This window comes from Ascaphus truei, chromosome 8 (assembly GCF_040206685.1).
Source record: "Ascaphus truei isolate aAscTru1 chromosome 8, aAscTru1.hap1, whole genome shotgun sequence".
NCBI lineage: Eukaryota > Metazoa > Chordata > Amphibia > Anura > Ascaphidae > Ascaphus > Ascaphus truei.
Window position 1 is genome coordinate 87634818 of NC_134490.1, and position 14278 is coordinate 87649095.

The 14278-nt window shown below is 46.8% G+C and overlaps 1 protein-coding gene across 6 annotated transcripts in view; it reads left to right on the forward strand.

Moving 5' to 3' along the window:
- PRKG1 (protein kinase cGMP-dependent 1) overlaps window positions 1–14278 on the forward strand; it is a 1423135-nt gene that overhangs the window by 1270991 nt on the left and 137866 nt on the right. For all 6 annotated transcript variants that reach the window (XM_075612928.1, XM_075612930.1, XM_075612925.1 and 3 more), the window contains exon 9: window positions 6637–6711. In XM_075612928.1, coding sequence (XP_075469043.1) covers window positions 6637–6711 — 75 coding nt within the window. The remainder of the gene's footprint in view (window positions 1–6636; window positions 6712–14278) is intronic.

Below are 14278 nucleotides of genomic sequence, written 5' to 3' on the forward strand. Positions count from 1 at the left end.
CCTGGAGTCATGTGGCTCTGCCCCTATGCACCCTGGGGGCTGGCAGTCCTGCCTTGCGCATGCGCAAGCTGTTTGGGACCTCTTGCGCTAGCTGGCTCCTGCGCATGCGCAACAACACTACACATGGCGGCGCCCTGCTTCCCGAGCTGCCGGGACCCTCGCGACGCGAGCGCGGCCTTAGCAACGGCCCGATCGCGTCCCCGGCAACCGGCCGCAACTCACAGGTAACGCGCTGCTCGCGCACCTGCCCCCTCACTCCCTCGCGCGTGGCGGCTGTGCGCTAAGGAAGGAGGGGGGTCAGCTATGACAAGGGGGGACCTGGCTACATAGTGTTTCACTGATGAATCAGCGGAATCTCAGAGCAATTACACCGCAGGTAAGAACACCTGTATAGGGCGTCATAGCACGGTGATATTCTCATATAACAAGGTGTGACTATTAATGACAAGGAGACATATACAGTACAAACAGATAATAAATCCATGATAAATATATTCTACAGATTCCGCTTCCACTAAAAAAAAATCAATAAGGAAGAAAAATATGCAAAACATAAGGTTACATGAATATGTAATAAACACTGCAAAAAATAAACACAAAAATACAAACAAAGCCAGTAACTGCCTGATTTCTCATATGTACTATACAAATTACATAATATAGTAGAAATTCTCAGCTCTCCTGTGTCGCTTACAGTTTTTATGTAGAGGGAAGTTTTGGAAGTGGGAGTGCTGGCAAGTACCGTACTCCCTCAGTAGGGGATCTGTGGGAACGGGTCATTAGAAGGGGTTGTGTACCCCAAAGCGTTAACGTTGCCCCCCACATTTTTTCTCATGTCTTGTATTTCTGTTTTTTGCACTTCCTTACCTGTGTGATCACCCCCCCCCCTCCCTTTCCCTTTCCTTTCCCCCTTCACCTCAGATTATACTCTACTTACATATATATTCATTTATCCTGTCGCATTTGCATCTTATTGCGTTGATACTGCCACAATTTTGTCACTACACACTGATTTTTCTTTTATTAGACACACGTGTCATATTTCTTTATTGGAGTGCTGGGAACACTCACTCTACCTTTAAAAAAATGTCGATCTCTCTTAGTCAATACCGTTTTTGCACACATTTTTTATAGTGCGGTCAAACTACAGTATGCACTTAATTATCGAAGTTTAGTGAATAAGCCCCATAGCTTGTCCAAATTTATCAGACAAAAATCAGTTAGCTCAGTTTTACCACAAGTCCTTTTTTTCAATTTCACAGCTTATCATCATATTCTAGGACTAATTTACAACACTAATGCAGCTTTCATATTGTCTCAAAGCAGCAATCTGCCATAGTCACCGTGTTCATAATTAAAACTAATAGGCATTTTGGTCTCAGACCTTATTGGCCATAACTCCAAAGATGCAATCTTTTATGGGCATATTATAATTTAGATGGCCTACTCCTTAAACTCTGATATTGTCAATGCAAAATAGCCTGAAAACATCATACAATCTGACGTGATAAAAATCTGAAGAAGTGAAGATCATCAGGAAGCGCAATGTCATGTAAAAAACAGAAGAAAATTCCCTGATGGTGCAGTATTGTGATTGATATGTGATAAATATGAAGGTGCAGTGTGCTGGATACTCACAAGTGTAGAGTGAGCAATGTTCCCATAAAGGTTTCTTTATGTGTGTCAGCCCGTTGGACCGTCAGACAGGTAAGTGGAATGGTAAGTGCTGGAGACCTTAAGTGAATAATAAAACGGACATAGTGCAGACTGTACAAAATATCTTTAAAAGTAAGTATATGTGCAATACACTCACATGGTTTTAAAAGGTAACAAGCGTTTAGATCACACAGGTTGGATCTCAGCAATGAATGAGCTGTTCTCTGTCCCCCCTCTGCCTCGGCAGGCGTGCGTGTCACCGGTGCGTCTCACCCTAACCGGAAACCGGAAGTGACGTCATCTGCTCTGGGGGACGCCGATCCTGTGGGAGTTTTTCTCATCAGCCTCACTCTACGCGTTTCTCCGTATTGCGGTTTCTTCAGGAGTGTCTAAACGCTTGTTACCTTTTAAAACCATGTGAGTGTATTGCACATATACTTACTTTTAAAGATATTTTGTACAGTCTGCACTATGTCCGTTTTATTATTCACTTAAGGTCTCCAGCACTTACCATTCCACTTACCTGTCTGACGGTCCAACGGGCTGACACACATAAAGAAACCTTTATGGGAACATTGCTCACTCTACACTTGTGAGTATCCAGCACACTGCACCTTCATATTTATCACATATCAATCACAATACTGCACCATCAGGGAATTTTCTTCTGTTTTTTACATGACATTGCGCTTCCTGATGATCTTCACTTCTTCACTGTCCACGGGATCGAGAGAACGACCCCACACCGGGTTAAGCAGCATTAATTCATGTTTGTATAAGTATCACATTTTTTCACATATGTGTTTATAATTTTGGAGCGCCACTTTTTGATATATTTGCCTGTCACAGTGATAAAAATCTGGCATTTCTGTTATTTTCATTAAGAATAATCTATGCATAAAAATCACGGATTGACATCTAATTTGCATAACTCTTTTCGCCGAATTTACTGCCATATCAACCAGAAACTGATAGTGGGAATTCTCAGCTCCCTCGGGGAGGTGGAAATAGGGTTTTTTGCTGGAGCTGGAGAGGAAGAGGGTGAGAACCATTTAAGGGAGGACCCATTGCCTTTTATATATCCAAATAAAACATATACTCCACATGAAAAGATGCATTTGAACACACTTGGGCTACCAGGAAAATATGCTAATATAAATATGTAAAATATATTCAAATAACTTCAATTAGCATACTGGAAAGAGACGTAGATTGGGGGTATAAATGGGCCCTCTCTCCTCTCTTGTCCAGCAGAAAGCCTTATTTTGCCCCCCTGATCCAGGTGAGATTTCGTGCAGTGACCTGTGTCTGCAGCCTCTGCTCAAAACAAATGTAATGAAACACATCTGCTTCAGCACAGTTTGGACAAGCGATAAGAGTTTAATAAACATGATGAGATGCGATAACACCCGTTTTCAGATGGAAATGCACTTATAGGCCCCTACAGGTTTGTTGCCAGTCTATTGTGGGAAAATATATGATAAATGCATAGTGAATAACACTGGTGAAATAAACGTACTTTCCAAATGCAATTTGATACCAGTTTCACACTGATTGGTTTACCAGCAAAGAAGTTGCCTGCAGGTATTTTAATCATGAGCATTTGTTACTTTAATAACTCTAGTGTGACACTCCATGAGTTGTGATGTCGCACTCCTATTCTTTATATTCTCAAACCATTTGGCATACCAAGAATGATGACTACAACATTTGATACAATATTCTATTTCTACCGTTTTCCTTACCTCAGCCGTTGTTGTCTACTCCTAAAGGGCCTCTATCCTTCTCCACTTCAAGTGCATGTAAATTGCTGTTCTCCGGCATTTCCCTCAACTATTGTATAACACTCTTCCTCTAGCATTGACTATGCGTCTATGCAAAACATAGAGAGCCAGCATGCAGCCCTGCGCATCTCGGGGAGAGACAGTCTCCATACGTTTTTGCAGACTGCTAATTAGTTCGAAGAAGTCCTGCACGGCCTTCTGGGAAGGCGCGGGTGGTGGCGGTAGTACTGGCTTCAGATGAGGTGTCTTGCACCTCTTGTAGCAGGATATCACAGTCAATTCCCCGCCTGGGAAATCAGATCTTGAACACACGACCTGGAGAAAGTCCTCCCCGTTGATCTGGACCAGCAGGATACCCCCTGGTATGGTATACAATTCCAGCAATTAGGGGAGCAGCTCGGCCATAGTAGTGGTAGTAAGCGGGAACAGTCTCGTACAGCTCCTGCTCCTTGGTCTCACCACGTGCAACTGAGGGTGCTGTAGCTTGTGTCCGGCTGCGCCCCTAGTGGTGACACAGTAATCACTTGCCTCCTCCCTCCGGTGGATCCAGGAGTACATGCACAAAGAACATGGGCGCGGCTTCAGCTTTCGCGCCGAACCAAGCACATTTCAGGGCACGGCTTTAGCTTTGCGCCAAGCCCTGCACAATTTTGCAAAAGAAGCTTGCAAACTTCACCACGCGGTTCTCCCGTTTTTTGGGGGGAACCGCTCTTTCACTTGCCGAATTGCTCCTTTAAAACGGAGGTTCTAGTCTCCCGATCCTCGAGAGCCCCCTGGGACACTACACATACGTGGACAGTTCTGATAGGGCACGCTGTGGCTTCTTGTGCTGGGGACCTATTATTGTTGCAGCTCCTCAACGGAAGTCTTGGCTTCTTGACAGTCAAGAGCCCCTCCTCTGACACTACCCACACATACTGTACTTAGTTCAGTAATAGCGTTACACGGTGCAGACCACAGTTCCCTGGGTGTGCCGCAGGGAACTACCCCCGCACCAATTCATAGTAATAGAACGCGTGGCAGCCTCCTGGTGGGGACTGCCATAGTATTGCAGGAGGTCCTGGCTGCCTGATGGTCAAGCGCCCCTCCTCAGATACTTGCTCACTTATACAGAGAGAGGAGGAGGGGTTCACGTCATATCTCCATTTAGCGGGGAGCCCGGTCCTCAAGATCCCATAGGGTCCCCTATGGAAACTACACCCATGGGCCCTCTGAATTTTGTAAAGTAGGAGAGTACCTCCTTCCCTTGCTGCAAAAATCTGTCCTGATAGAGTCATTTCAGCAGCACCTCCAAATGTAACACGTGTTCCCCCACCCTAAGGAGAATCACTGCTGTTACCTGGTGTTGGTGCTATCTGTTGGTTCACAGGAAGGCCCTGAGCATCCGCCGGTGTTGTTTGGGGATAAGCAGAACAGGCTTTCAGTGGTTCTTTTTCTTGGGACAGTGCCTCCATTCTCACAGGGGTTATCATAGATAGCTGCAGTCCCCTGTGGAAAACACTCTTTCCTCCCTCTTGAAGAACTGCAGCCTCAGGCGGGAGTATAATAAGCCTCATCCGGGTCTTTATTCAGCAATTACAGCATACGCAGCATACATGTTCTTTCTTGGGTCCCTGGACTCAACCGTCAGGGCTTGAGGCCCCAAAGGTCTATCTCTGACTCCCATATCCCCTCGTGGAGTATTGGGTAGCTGTTCCCACTCGCGATGGAGGGGAAGGAAGGTGAACCAGAGCCCTGGCTCTACACTTCCACACTCTCTCTAAATTTGGATCTGCAGCCCCTTTTGTAACCTGGGGAGGGTCCTAGGTCTGAGCCCCTGATAGGGCAGTACTCAGACCTTGGTCCCACCCTCCCTGTCACTCGAGTTGTTTACTGCAGCAGCAGCAAGGGCATAGATTTAACCCTAACACTGCCTGCGCTGGTACCAGGGCTTATGTGTTAGGTAGAGGATTAGTAGCCATGGGGTTACATGGCTACATTTAAAAAGCCATTTATTCAATCAAGCCTAAGTACCCCTGACCTTCACCCACTCTTCCAGCTACCACTTCTGTCACCTGATATAGATAGCAAAAAAGATGTAATCCAGCTGCTGGACATGTGACAAGACGCCTGGACATTATCTTGGCATCAATCTCCCATTCTTTCCTCTCATGCATCTTGCTTTTATAGTGTTCCCTTTTTCAATTTAGAATTGAAGCTCCTTTGAACAGGTGCCTGATGAAAACCTTTATAAGAATCTGCACATGGTCTTTTTGTCACATTGACTGAAAGTCTAATTATTGACAGTCTGAACATTATGTTGGATAAAGTAGTGTCAGCACATATTAAAATGCTTTATATCTCTCAGCTAAAGAATAAACTACGCATAGGTAATCATTTCCACGTATGATACCTGTTCTAAAACCATTATATTTCTTCAAAGGTATTTATAACTGGAAAAAATATCCAAGTAATGAAAACAAATAAGCTAATCTATTACTCTGGCGGAGTCACCAGGTTTGCTTTTTTTTAAGTCTGTACTTTTTGAATTTACCATTAATTGTATTATTTAAAGTAGATAGAATTGGGAGAATTGGAAATATCTACAACATAAATAAATCCACAACCACGTTCAGTAGTTTGTGATTTTTAGAAGAAAGTCAAATAGTCTAGTGGTAATGCCACTGTTTTGTTCTTTTGACTGCCCCATAAAGTCTTAATGTTCCCATGGCTTAGTAACGACATCGTGGATCTTTTGCTCGGCTGCTTGGCACCCTCCTCTTCTGTTTGCATCATTTTGTGAGGCTGTGATCATGTGATCGCAGAGGTGCGATGACATAATCTCTGAGGAGCGATCACGTGATTGTGACATGCTGCAGCCCCTTAGGCACGCAAAGGGTTAAAGTGGAATCACAAGTTAAAATCCCTGTGACATCCCCCAGTAAAATCTGTTTACCTGCTGCACCAGAATTAGCTTGTTCTACAAAACACAGACATGTGCTGAAAAATCCCGTTCACAATATAAAAATATAATAGTATATTTTCCAACGTCTCCCATTTGTTAAAACAGTACCAGATTTATTAAATATTGGAACCACATATGAGCAATAGGATGTGTAATACGTGGGGTGCTTCCCACTATACTTTCACAGCTTTGCCGAGAGATTTACATGAATAACTATATAACACTGTTCTTTTTGTGTTTGTATTTCTGCAGCTCGTTCAAACATTTAATTGGAGGTTTGGATGACGTTTCTAACAAGGCTTATGAAGATGCAGAGGCGAAGGCAAAGTAAGTATAAGGAAATGATTCCTCCTTCAGTTTTGTTGCATTTGCAGAGCATCATTGTTTTAGCAATACTGTAGGTGTTTTTAGTATGCTAAGGTCCAACGTTCATTACTAATGATTAATGAGTAACCAATGCTTTGTTTATAGCAGCGAACTGTTCTGCATGGTGTAATAATCAAAGTAATAGAGTTAAAAGGCTAAATTAAATTCAGAGATCAACTACTGTAGTAAAATATCAGAGAAAAACAATGATGGGTGAACGCATATTAAGGTTATTAACAATTGCATGATGAGACATACAGCATTTATACAAGTAAAGGGTTTTACAATGTTTACTTGTTTAGAAAGTGGTAAAAAAAAGTCTAAACATTTGGCATACATTAAATACTTGGTTTAAAAAAAATGTGAGGTGCAAAGTGAAAGGTATTGTCCACACCATGGCAAATGACACCAAAAGATTGTCGTTTGAAGAAGCAGTGGTAATAGTACCTTGAAAGTGGTCATTTATTAAAAGTCTCACAAGTGCAAAACTGGTCCCAAAACACTTTCCCCGGTTTTAAAGGTGGGAAACTTTGATAAATAACCCCCATTTGTCCATATTACCTAAATGTTTAAATTGCAGTGCAACGTTTCAATTTTTACGGCATCATAAATATCCCTTATAACAGTGTTTGGGAACCAAATCAAATATACCACAAATGGCCCAATGTATCCTTTACCAGGGACAAGATGGAGACACATATTTACAGTGTTATGCCGTAAGACACATTACTGCCTGTTCAAGTAAATGGGCGATACAGTGTCTCCCAGTGCCAGGAGAATGGGCGATACAGTGCCTCCCAGTGCCAGGAGAATGGGCGATACAGTGCCTCCCAGTGCCAGGAGAATGGGTGATACAGTGCCTCCCAGTGCCAGGAGAATGGGCGATACAGTGCCTCCCAGTGCCAGGAGAATGGGCGATACAGTGTCTCCCAGTGCCAGGAGAATGGGTGATACAGTGTCTCCCAGTGCCAGGAGAATGGGCGATACAGTGCCTCCCAGTGCCAGGAGAATGGGTGATACAGTGTCTCCCAGTGCCAGGAGAATGGGCGATACAGTGCCTCCCAGTGCCAGGAGAATGGGCGATACAGTGTCTCCCAGTGCCAGGAGAATGGGTGATACAGTGTCTCCCAGTGCCAGGAGAATGGGCGATACAGTGTCTCCCAGTGCCAGGAGAATGGGCGATACAGTGCCTCCCAGTGCCAGGAGAATGGGCGATACAGTGTCTCCCAGTGCCAGGAGAATGGGCGATACAGTGCCTCCCAGTGCCAGGAGAATGGGCGATACAGTGTCTCCCAGTGCCAGGAGAATGGGCGATACAGTGTCTCCCAGTGCCAGGAGAATGGGCGATACAGTGTCTCCCAGTGCCAGGAGAATGGGCGATACAGTGTCTCCCAGTGCCAGGAGAATGGGTGATACAGTGTCTCCCAGTGCCAGGAGAATGGGCGATACAGTGCCTCCCAGTGCCAGGAGAATGGGTGATACAGTGTCTCCCAGTGCCAGGAGAATGGGCGATACAGTGCCTCCCAGTGCCAGGAGAATGGGCGATACAGTGCCTCCCAGTGCCAGGAGAATGGGCGATACAGTGCCTCCCAGTGCCAGGAGAATGGGCGATACAGTGTCTCCCAGTGCCAGGAGAATGGGCGATACAGTGTCTCCCAGTGCCAGGAGAATGGGCGATACAGTGTCTCCCAGTGCCAGGAGAATGGGCGATACAGTGTCTCCCAGTGCCAGGAGAATGGGTGATACAGTGTCTCCCAGTGCCAGGAGAATGGGCGATACAGTGTCTCCCAGTGCCAGGAGAATGGGTGATACAGTGTCTCCCAGTGCCAGGAGAATGGGCGATACAGTGTCTCCCAGTGCCAGGAGAATGGGCGATACAGTGCCTCCCAGTGCCAGGAGAATGGGCGATACAGTGCCTCCCAGTGCCAGGAGAATGGGCGATACAGTGCCTCCCAGTGCCAGGAGAATGGGCGATACAGTGTCTCCCAGTGCCAGGAGAATGGGCGATACAGTGTCTCCCAGTGCCAGGAGAATGGGCGATACAGTGCCTCCCAGTGCCAGGAGAATGGGTGATACAGTGTCTCCCAGTGCCAGGAGAATGGGCGATACAGTGCCTCCCAGTGCCAGGAGAATGGGCGATACAGTGTCTCCCAGTGCCAGGAGAATGGGCGATACAGTGCCTCCCAGTGCCAGGAGAATGGGCGATACAGTGCCTCCCAGTGCCAGGAGAATGGGTGATACAGTGTCTCCCAGTGCCAGGAGAATGGGCGATACAGTGTCTCCCAGTGCCAGGAGAATGGGCGATACAGTGTCTCCCAGTGCCAGGAGAATGGGCGATACAGTGTCTCCCAGTGCCAGGAGAATGGGCGATACAGTGCCTCCCAGTGCCAGGAGAATGGGTGATACAGTGTCTCCCAGTGCCAGGAGAATGGGCGATACAGTGTCTCCCAGTGCCAGGAGAATGGGCGATACAGTGCCTCCCAGTGCCAGGAGAATGGGTGATACAGTGTCTCCCAGTGCCAGGAGAATGGGCGATACAGTGTCTCCCAGTGCCAGGAGAATGGGCGATACAGTGCCTCCCAGTGCCAGGAGAATGGGTGATACAGTGTCTCCCAGTGCCAGGAGAATGGGCGATACAGTGCCTCCCAGTGCCAGGAGAATGGGCGATACAGTGTCTCCCAGTGCCAGGAGAATGGGCGATACAGTGTCTCCCAGTGCCAGGAGAATGGGCGATACAGTGCCTCCCAGTGCCAGGAGAATGGGTGATACAGTGTCTCCCAGTGCCAGGAGAATGGGCGATACAGTGTCTCCCAGTGCCAGGAGAATGGGCGATACAGTGCCTCCCAGTGCCAGGAGAATGGGCGATACAGTGTCTCCCAGTGCCAGGAGAATGGGTGATACAGTGTCTCCCAGTGCCAGGAGAATGGGTGATACAGTGTCTCCCAGTGCCAGGAGAATGGGTGATACAGTGTCTCCCAGTGCCAGGAGAATGGGCGATACAGTGCCTCCCAGTGCCAGGAGAATGGGTGATACAGTGTCTCCCAGTGCCAGGAGAATGGGCGATACAGTGTCTCCCAGAGCCAGGAGAATGAGATACAGTGTCTCCCAGTGCCAGGAGAATGGGCGATACAGTGCCTCCCAGTGCCAGGAGAATGGGTGATACAGTGTCTCCCAGTGCCAGGAGAATGGGCGATACAGTGTCTCCCAGTGCCAGGAGAATGGGTGATACAGTGTCTCCCAGTGCCAGGAGAATGGGTGATACAGTGTCTCCCAGTGCCAGGAGAATGGGCGATACAGTGTCTCCCAGTGCCAGGAGAATGAGATACAGTGTCTCCCAGTGCCAGGAGAATGGGCGATACAGTGTCTCCCAGTGCCAGGAGAATGGGCGATACAGTGCCTCCCAGTGCCAGGAGAATGGGTGATACAGTGTCTCCCAGTGCCAGGAGAATGGGCGATACAGTGCCTCCCAGTGCCAGGAGAATGGGTGATACAGTGTCTCCCAGTGCCAGGAGAATGGGCGATACAGTGTCTCCCAGTGCCAGGAGAATGGGCGATACAGTGTCTCCCAGTGCCAGGAGAATGGGCGATACAGTGTCTCCCAGTGCCAGGAGAATGGGCGATACAGTGTCTCCCAGTGCCAGGAGAATGGGTGATACAGTGCCTCCCAGTGCCAGGAGAATGGGTGATACAGTGCCTCCCAGTGCCAGGAGAATGGGCGATACAGTGTCTCCCAGTGCCAGGAGAATGGGCGATACAGTGTCTCCCAGTGCCAGGAGAATGGGCGATACAGTGCCTCCCAGTGCCAGGAGAATGGGTGATACAGTGTCTCCCAGTGCCAGGAGAATGGGTGATACAGTGCCTCCCAGTGCCAGGAGAATGGGTGATACAGTGTCTCCCAGTGCCAGGAGAATGGGCGATACAGTGTCTCCCAGTGCCAGGAGAATGGGCGATACAGTGTCTCCCAGTGCCAGGAGAATGGGCGATACAGTGTCTCCCAGTGCCAGGAGAATGGGCGATACAGTGTCTCCCAGTGCCAGGAGAATGGGCGATACAGTGCCTCCCAGTGCCAGGAGAATGGGCGATACAGTGCCTCCCAGTGCCAGGAGAATGGGCGATACAGTGTCTCCCAGTGCCAGGAGAATGGGTGATACAGTGTCTCCCAGTGCCAGGAGAATGGGCGATACAGTGTCTCCCAGTGCCAGGAGAATGGGCGATACAGTGCCTCCCAGTGCCAGGAGAATGGGTGATACAGTGTCTCCCAGTGCCAGGAGAATGGGCGATACAGTGCCTCCCAGTGCCAGGAGAATGGGCGATACAGTGTCTCCCAGTGCCAGGAGAATGGGCGATACAGTGTCTCCCAGTGCCAGGAGAATGGGCGATAGTGTCTCCCAGTGCCAGGAGAATGGGTGATACAGTGTCTCCCAGTGCCAGGAGAATGGGCGATACAGTGTCTCCCAGTGCCAGGAGAATGGGCGATACAGTGTCTCCCAGTGCCAGGAGAATGGGCGATACAGTGTCTCCCAGTGCCAGGAGAATGGGTGATACAGTGTCTCCCAGTGCCAGGAGAATGGGCGATACAGTGTCTCCCAGTGCCAGGAGAATGGGTGATACAGTGCCTCCCAGTGCCAGGAGAATGGGTGATACAGTGCCTCCCAGTGCCAGGAGAATGGGCGATACAGTGCCTCCCAGTGCCAGGAGAATGGGCGATACAGTGCCTCCCAGTGCCAGGAGAATGGGCGATACAGTGTCTCCCAGTGCCAGGAGAATGGGTGATACAGTGTCTCCCAGTGCCAGGAGAATGGGCGATACAGTGTCTCCCAGTGCCAGGAGAATGGGCGATACAGTGTCTCCCAGTGCCAGGAGAATGGGCGATACAGTGTCTCCCAGTGCCAGGAGAATGGGTGATACAGTGTCTCCCAGTGCCAGGAGAATGGGTGATACAGTGTCTCCCAGTGCCAGGAGAATGGGCGATACAGTGCCTCCCAGTGCCAGGAGAATGGGCGATACAGTGTCTCCCAGTGCCAGGAGAATGGGTGATACAGTGCCTCCCAGTGCCAGGAGAATGGGCGATACAGTGCCTCCCAGTGCCAGGAGAATGGGCGATACAGTGTCTCCCAGTGCCAGGAGAATGGGCGATACAGTGTCTCCCAGTGCCAGGAGAATGGGCGATACAGTGTCTCCCAGTGACAGTAGATGTCTTATGGAATAGCATCACTTAGTAGATATGACCAAACATTTCAGATTTTAAATGGAAAAATTAAATATAAAACAACAACAAAGGGTTTACCAAAGGTGCAACACTATACTCTACTACTATAACTACTCAAGGAAGGGTTCACATGTACCCCAAAGCGTTGTGCTCACACTTTCTTAAGGATACTTAATAAATGATCCGATAGCACCTTATTAGATTGATGTGTGCGCTCATCTTCATTTAGTTCTTCAATAAGATTAACCTTGGACAGTTTTTGGGGGGATCCCGTCACGAAGACAGGATTGAGGTACTTGGTATAAGATCATACTAATATCTACTTTTAGGAGTATTTGGGTATCTTATTGTACTGTTGTGGGCGCGAGCACAGTGCGCATGCGCAACAGCTGCTGGCAATCGATTTTTGTAATCAAGGTACTGACAGGGTATATAAGGGCTCAGTCCTCTCCCCCCCAGTAAATTTTGTCCCTGAAGAAGCTCCTTTGCTGGAGGGAAACGCGCGTTGGACGTGCAATGTTGTCAGTCTCCGACTTGGAGCTGTTTTAATGCAGTGTTTGTAGTTTCCTGGTTCAGTATGTACAGATCACAGAACTTGGCTATTTCAGTCCAGTTTATGTAGTCAGCGAGCACTGTTGCCATTCCCCCTATCTCTGTGTATATGTGTCCTCACAGAGTATATGCTGTGAACTCACTAGACTGTAAAGAAACCACAGAGGTGTTCAATGTAATGATTATATTAGGAGGATTGGATATTTTCCCAATACTATCTATCTGGTCTCGCTGACCTTTATACATTTACCATCTGGTCTAACAGCTGATCCAGAGGGGTTAATACCCTGACTTACAGCATCTTATGCCTTCTACATCCCACCATCATTAGCTGGTTAACTGGGATAGCACAATCATATATACTAGATGACATAGATGCTTGATGTTGCTGATTTAATTCATTTTTAACTCACGTTACACCATTTCTTGGTAATATATGTTTTAAGTCAATTTATTAAAAGTTACTTTTTACACCCAGTGGTGTGCAGTTTAGTAAATTCTTTTAGGGGCACAATCACTTTGTGTTTCCCTTCCCCCCCTTTTCTGATTCACTTTTCAGTTCACAGTTTGCACCCACAATTCGATTACCTGATTTATAATTATACAACTACACAATTAGTATGGTTTTTGTGATCACTCCCTATCCCTTTCCTGTTGTCTCTCAGGGTTCACATGTACCCCAAAGCGTTGTGCTCACACTTTCTTAAGGATACTTAATAAATGATCCTATAGCACCTTATTAGATTGATGTGTGCGCTCATCTTCATTTAGTTCTTCAATAAGATTAACCTTGGACAGTTTTTGAGGGGATCCCGTCACGAAGATCTACAGCACGATAGCTGATTCTATAGAATTGCATATGACCCGTAGGCAGGAGGTCTCCTACCACTGGCTTAAAAAAAGAAAAAGAAAAGAGAAGTTGAGATAGTAGTAGATTTGTCTACATTACTTATTTGCATACCACGACTTACTGTAGTTTGCAAACTGGCCCCACAAAATCTGTAGTCCAGACGGTGTCTAATATTGTTCAGAAAACATAGCATAGCAGTTGACTTGAAATCAATTCGGAAAACTTTCTGTAATATTTCCTTACCAGATCTATAAAACTTTGTATGCTCTTTGTTCCAGAGTTCAAACCACTCAGCTCTAATTGCACTGTATAAATCCCCACTCCTCTACAGGTATCATCAGGTCTAGAAAAAATCATAACTACAGCCTAATTTATATTTTAAAATAATACAGTAATTATAGGTGTCAGTGTACAACTATGTATAAACTGTGTCTTGTCAGATTCAAGAGCTTTTCTCCTTACATTGCAAGTTAAGTAAAATAGTACTTTTTTCCCAGCAATTCAGCATGTCAGCATGCTGAATTGCTGGGAAAAAAAGTACTATTTTACTTAACTTGCAATGTAAGGAGAAAAGCTCTTGAATCTGACAAGACACAGTTTATACATAGTTGTATTTTCTAACCAGTTCACTGTATAATGGTGGTGAGCCCGAGTTAGATATACTGTATGCGAATCCAAATCTCTAGACGTATCTCTTTGTAAGATAGGGTCCTGGGAAATAGTTCTGTGCCTCGTGTAAACTATATTTCTAGGAGTTAGGACCAACGGTTAAAATAAAATTTCACAAAATGCTGCAATTTTGTCAGGTAGTTTGATTGTAAGCTTTTAAAAGGAGAAAATTTAAACAACTTACCGTAATTTTCTTTTCCTGGAACCATGGCAGTGGGCACCATTGGGTTAATCCCTTCTCACTCTAG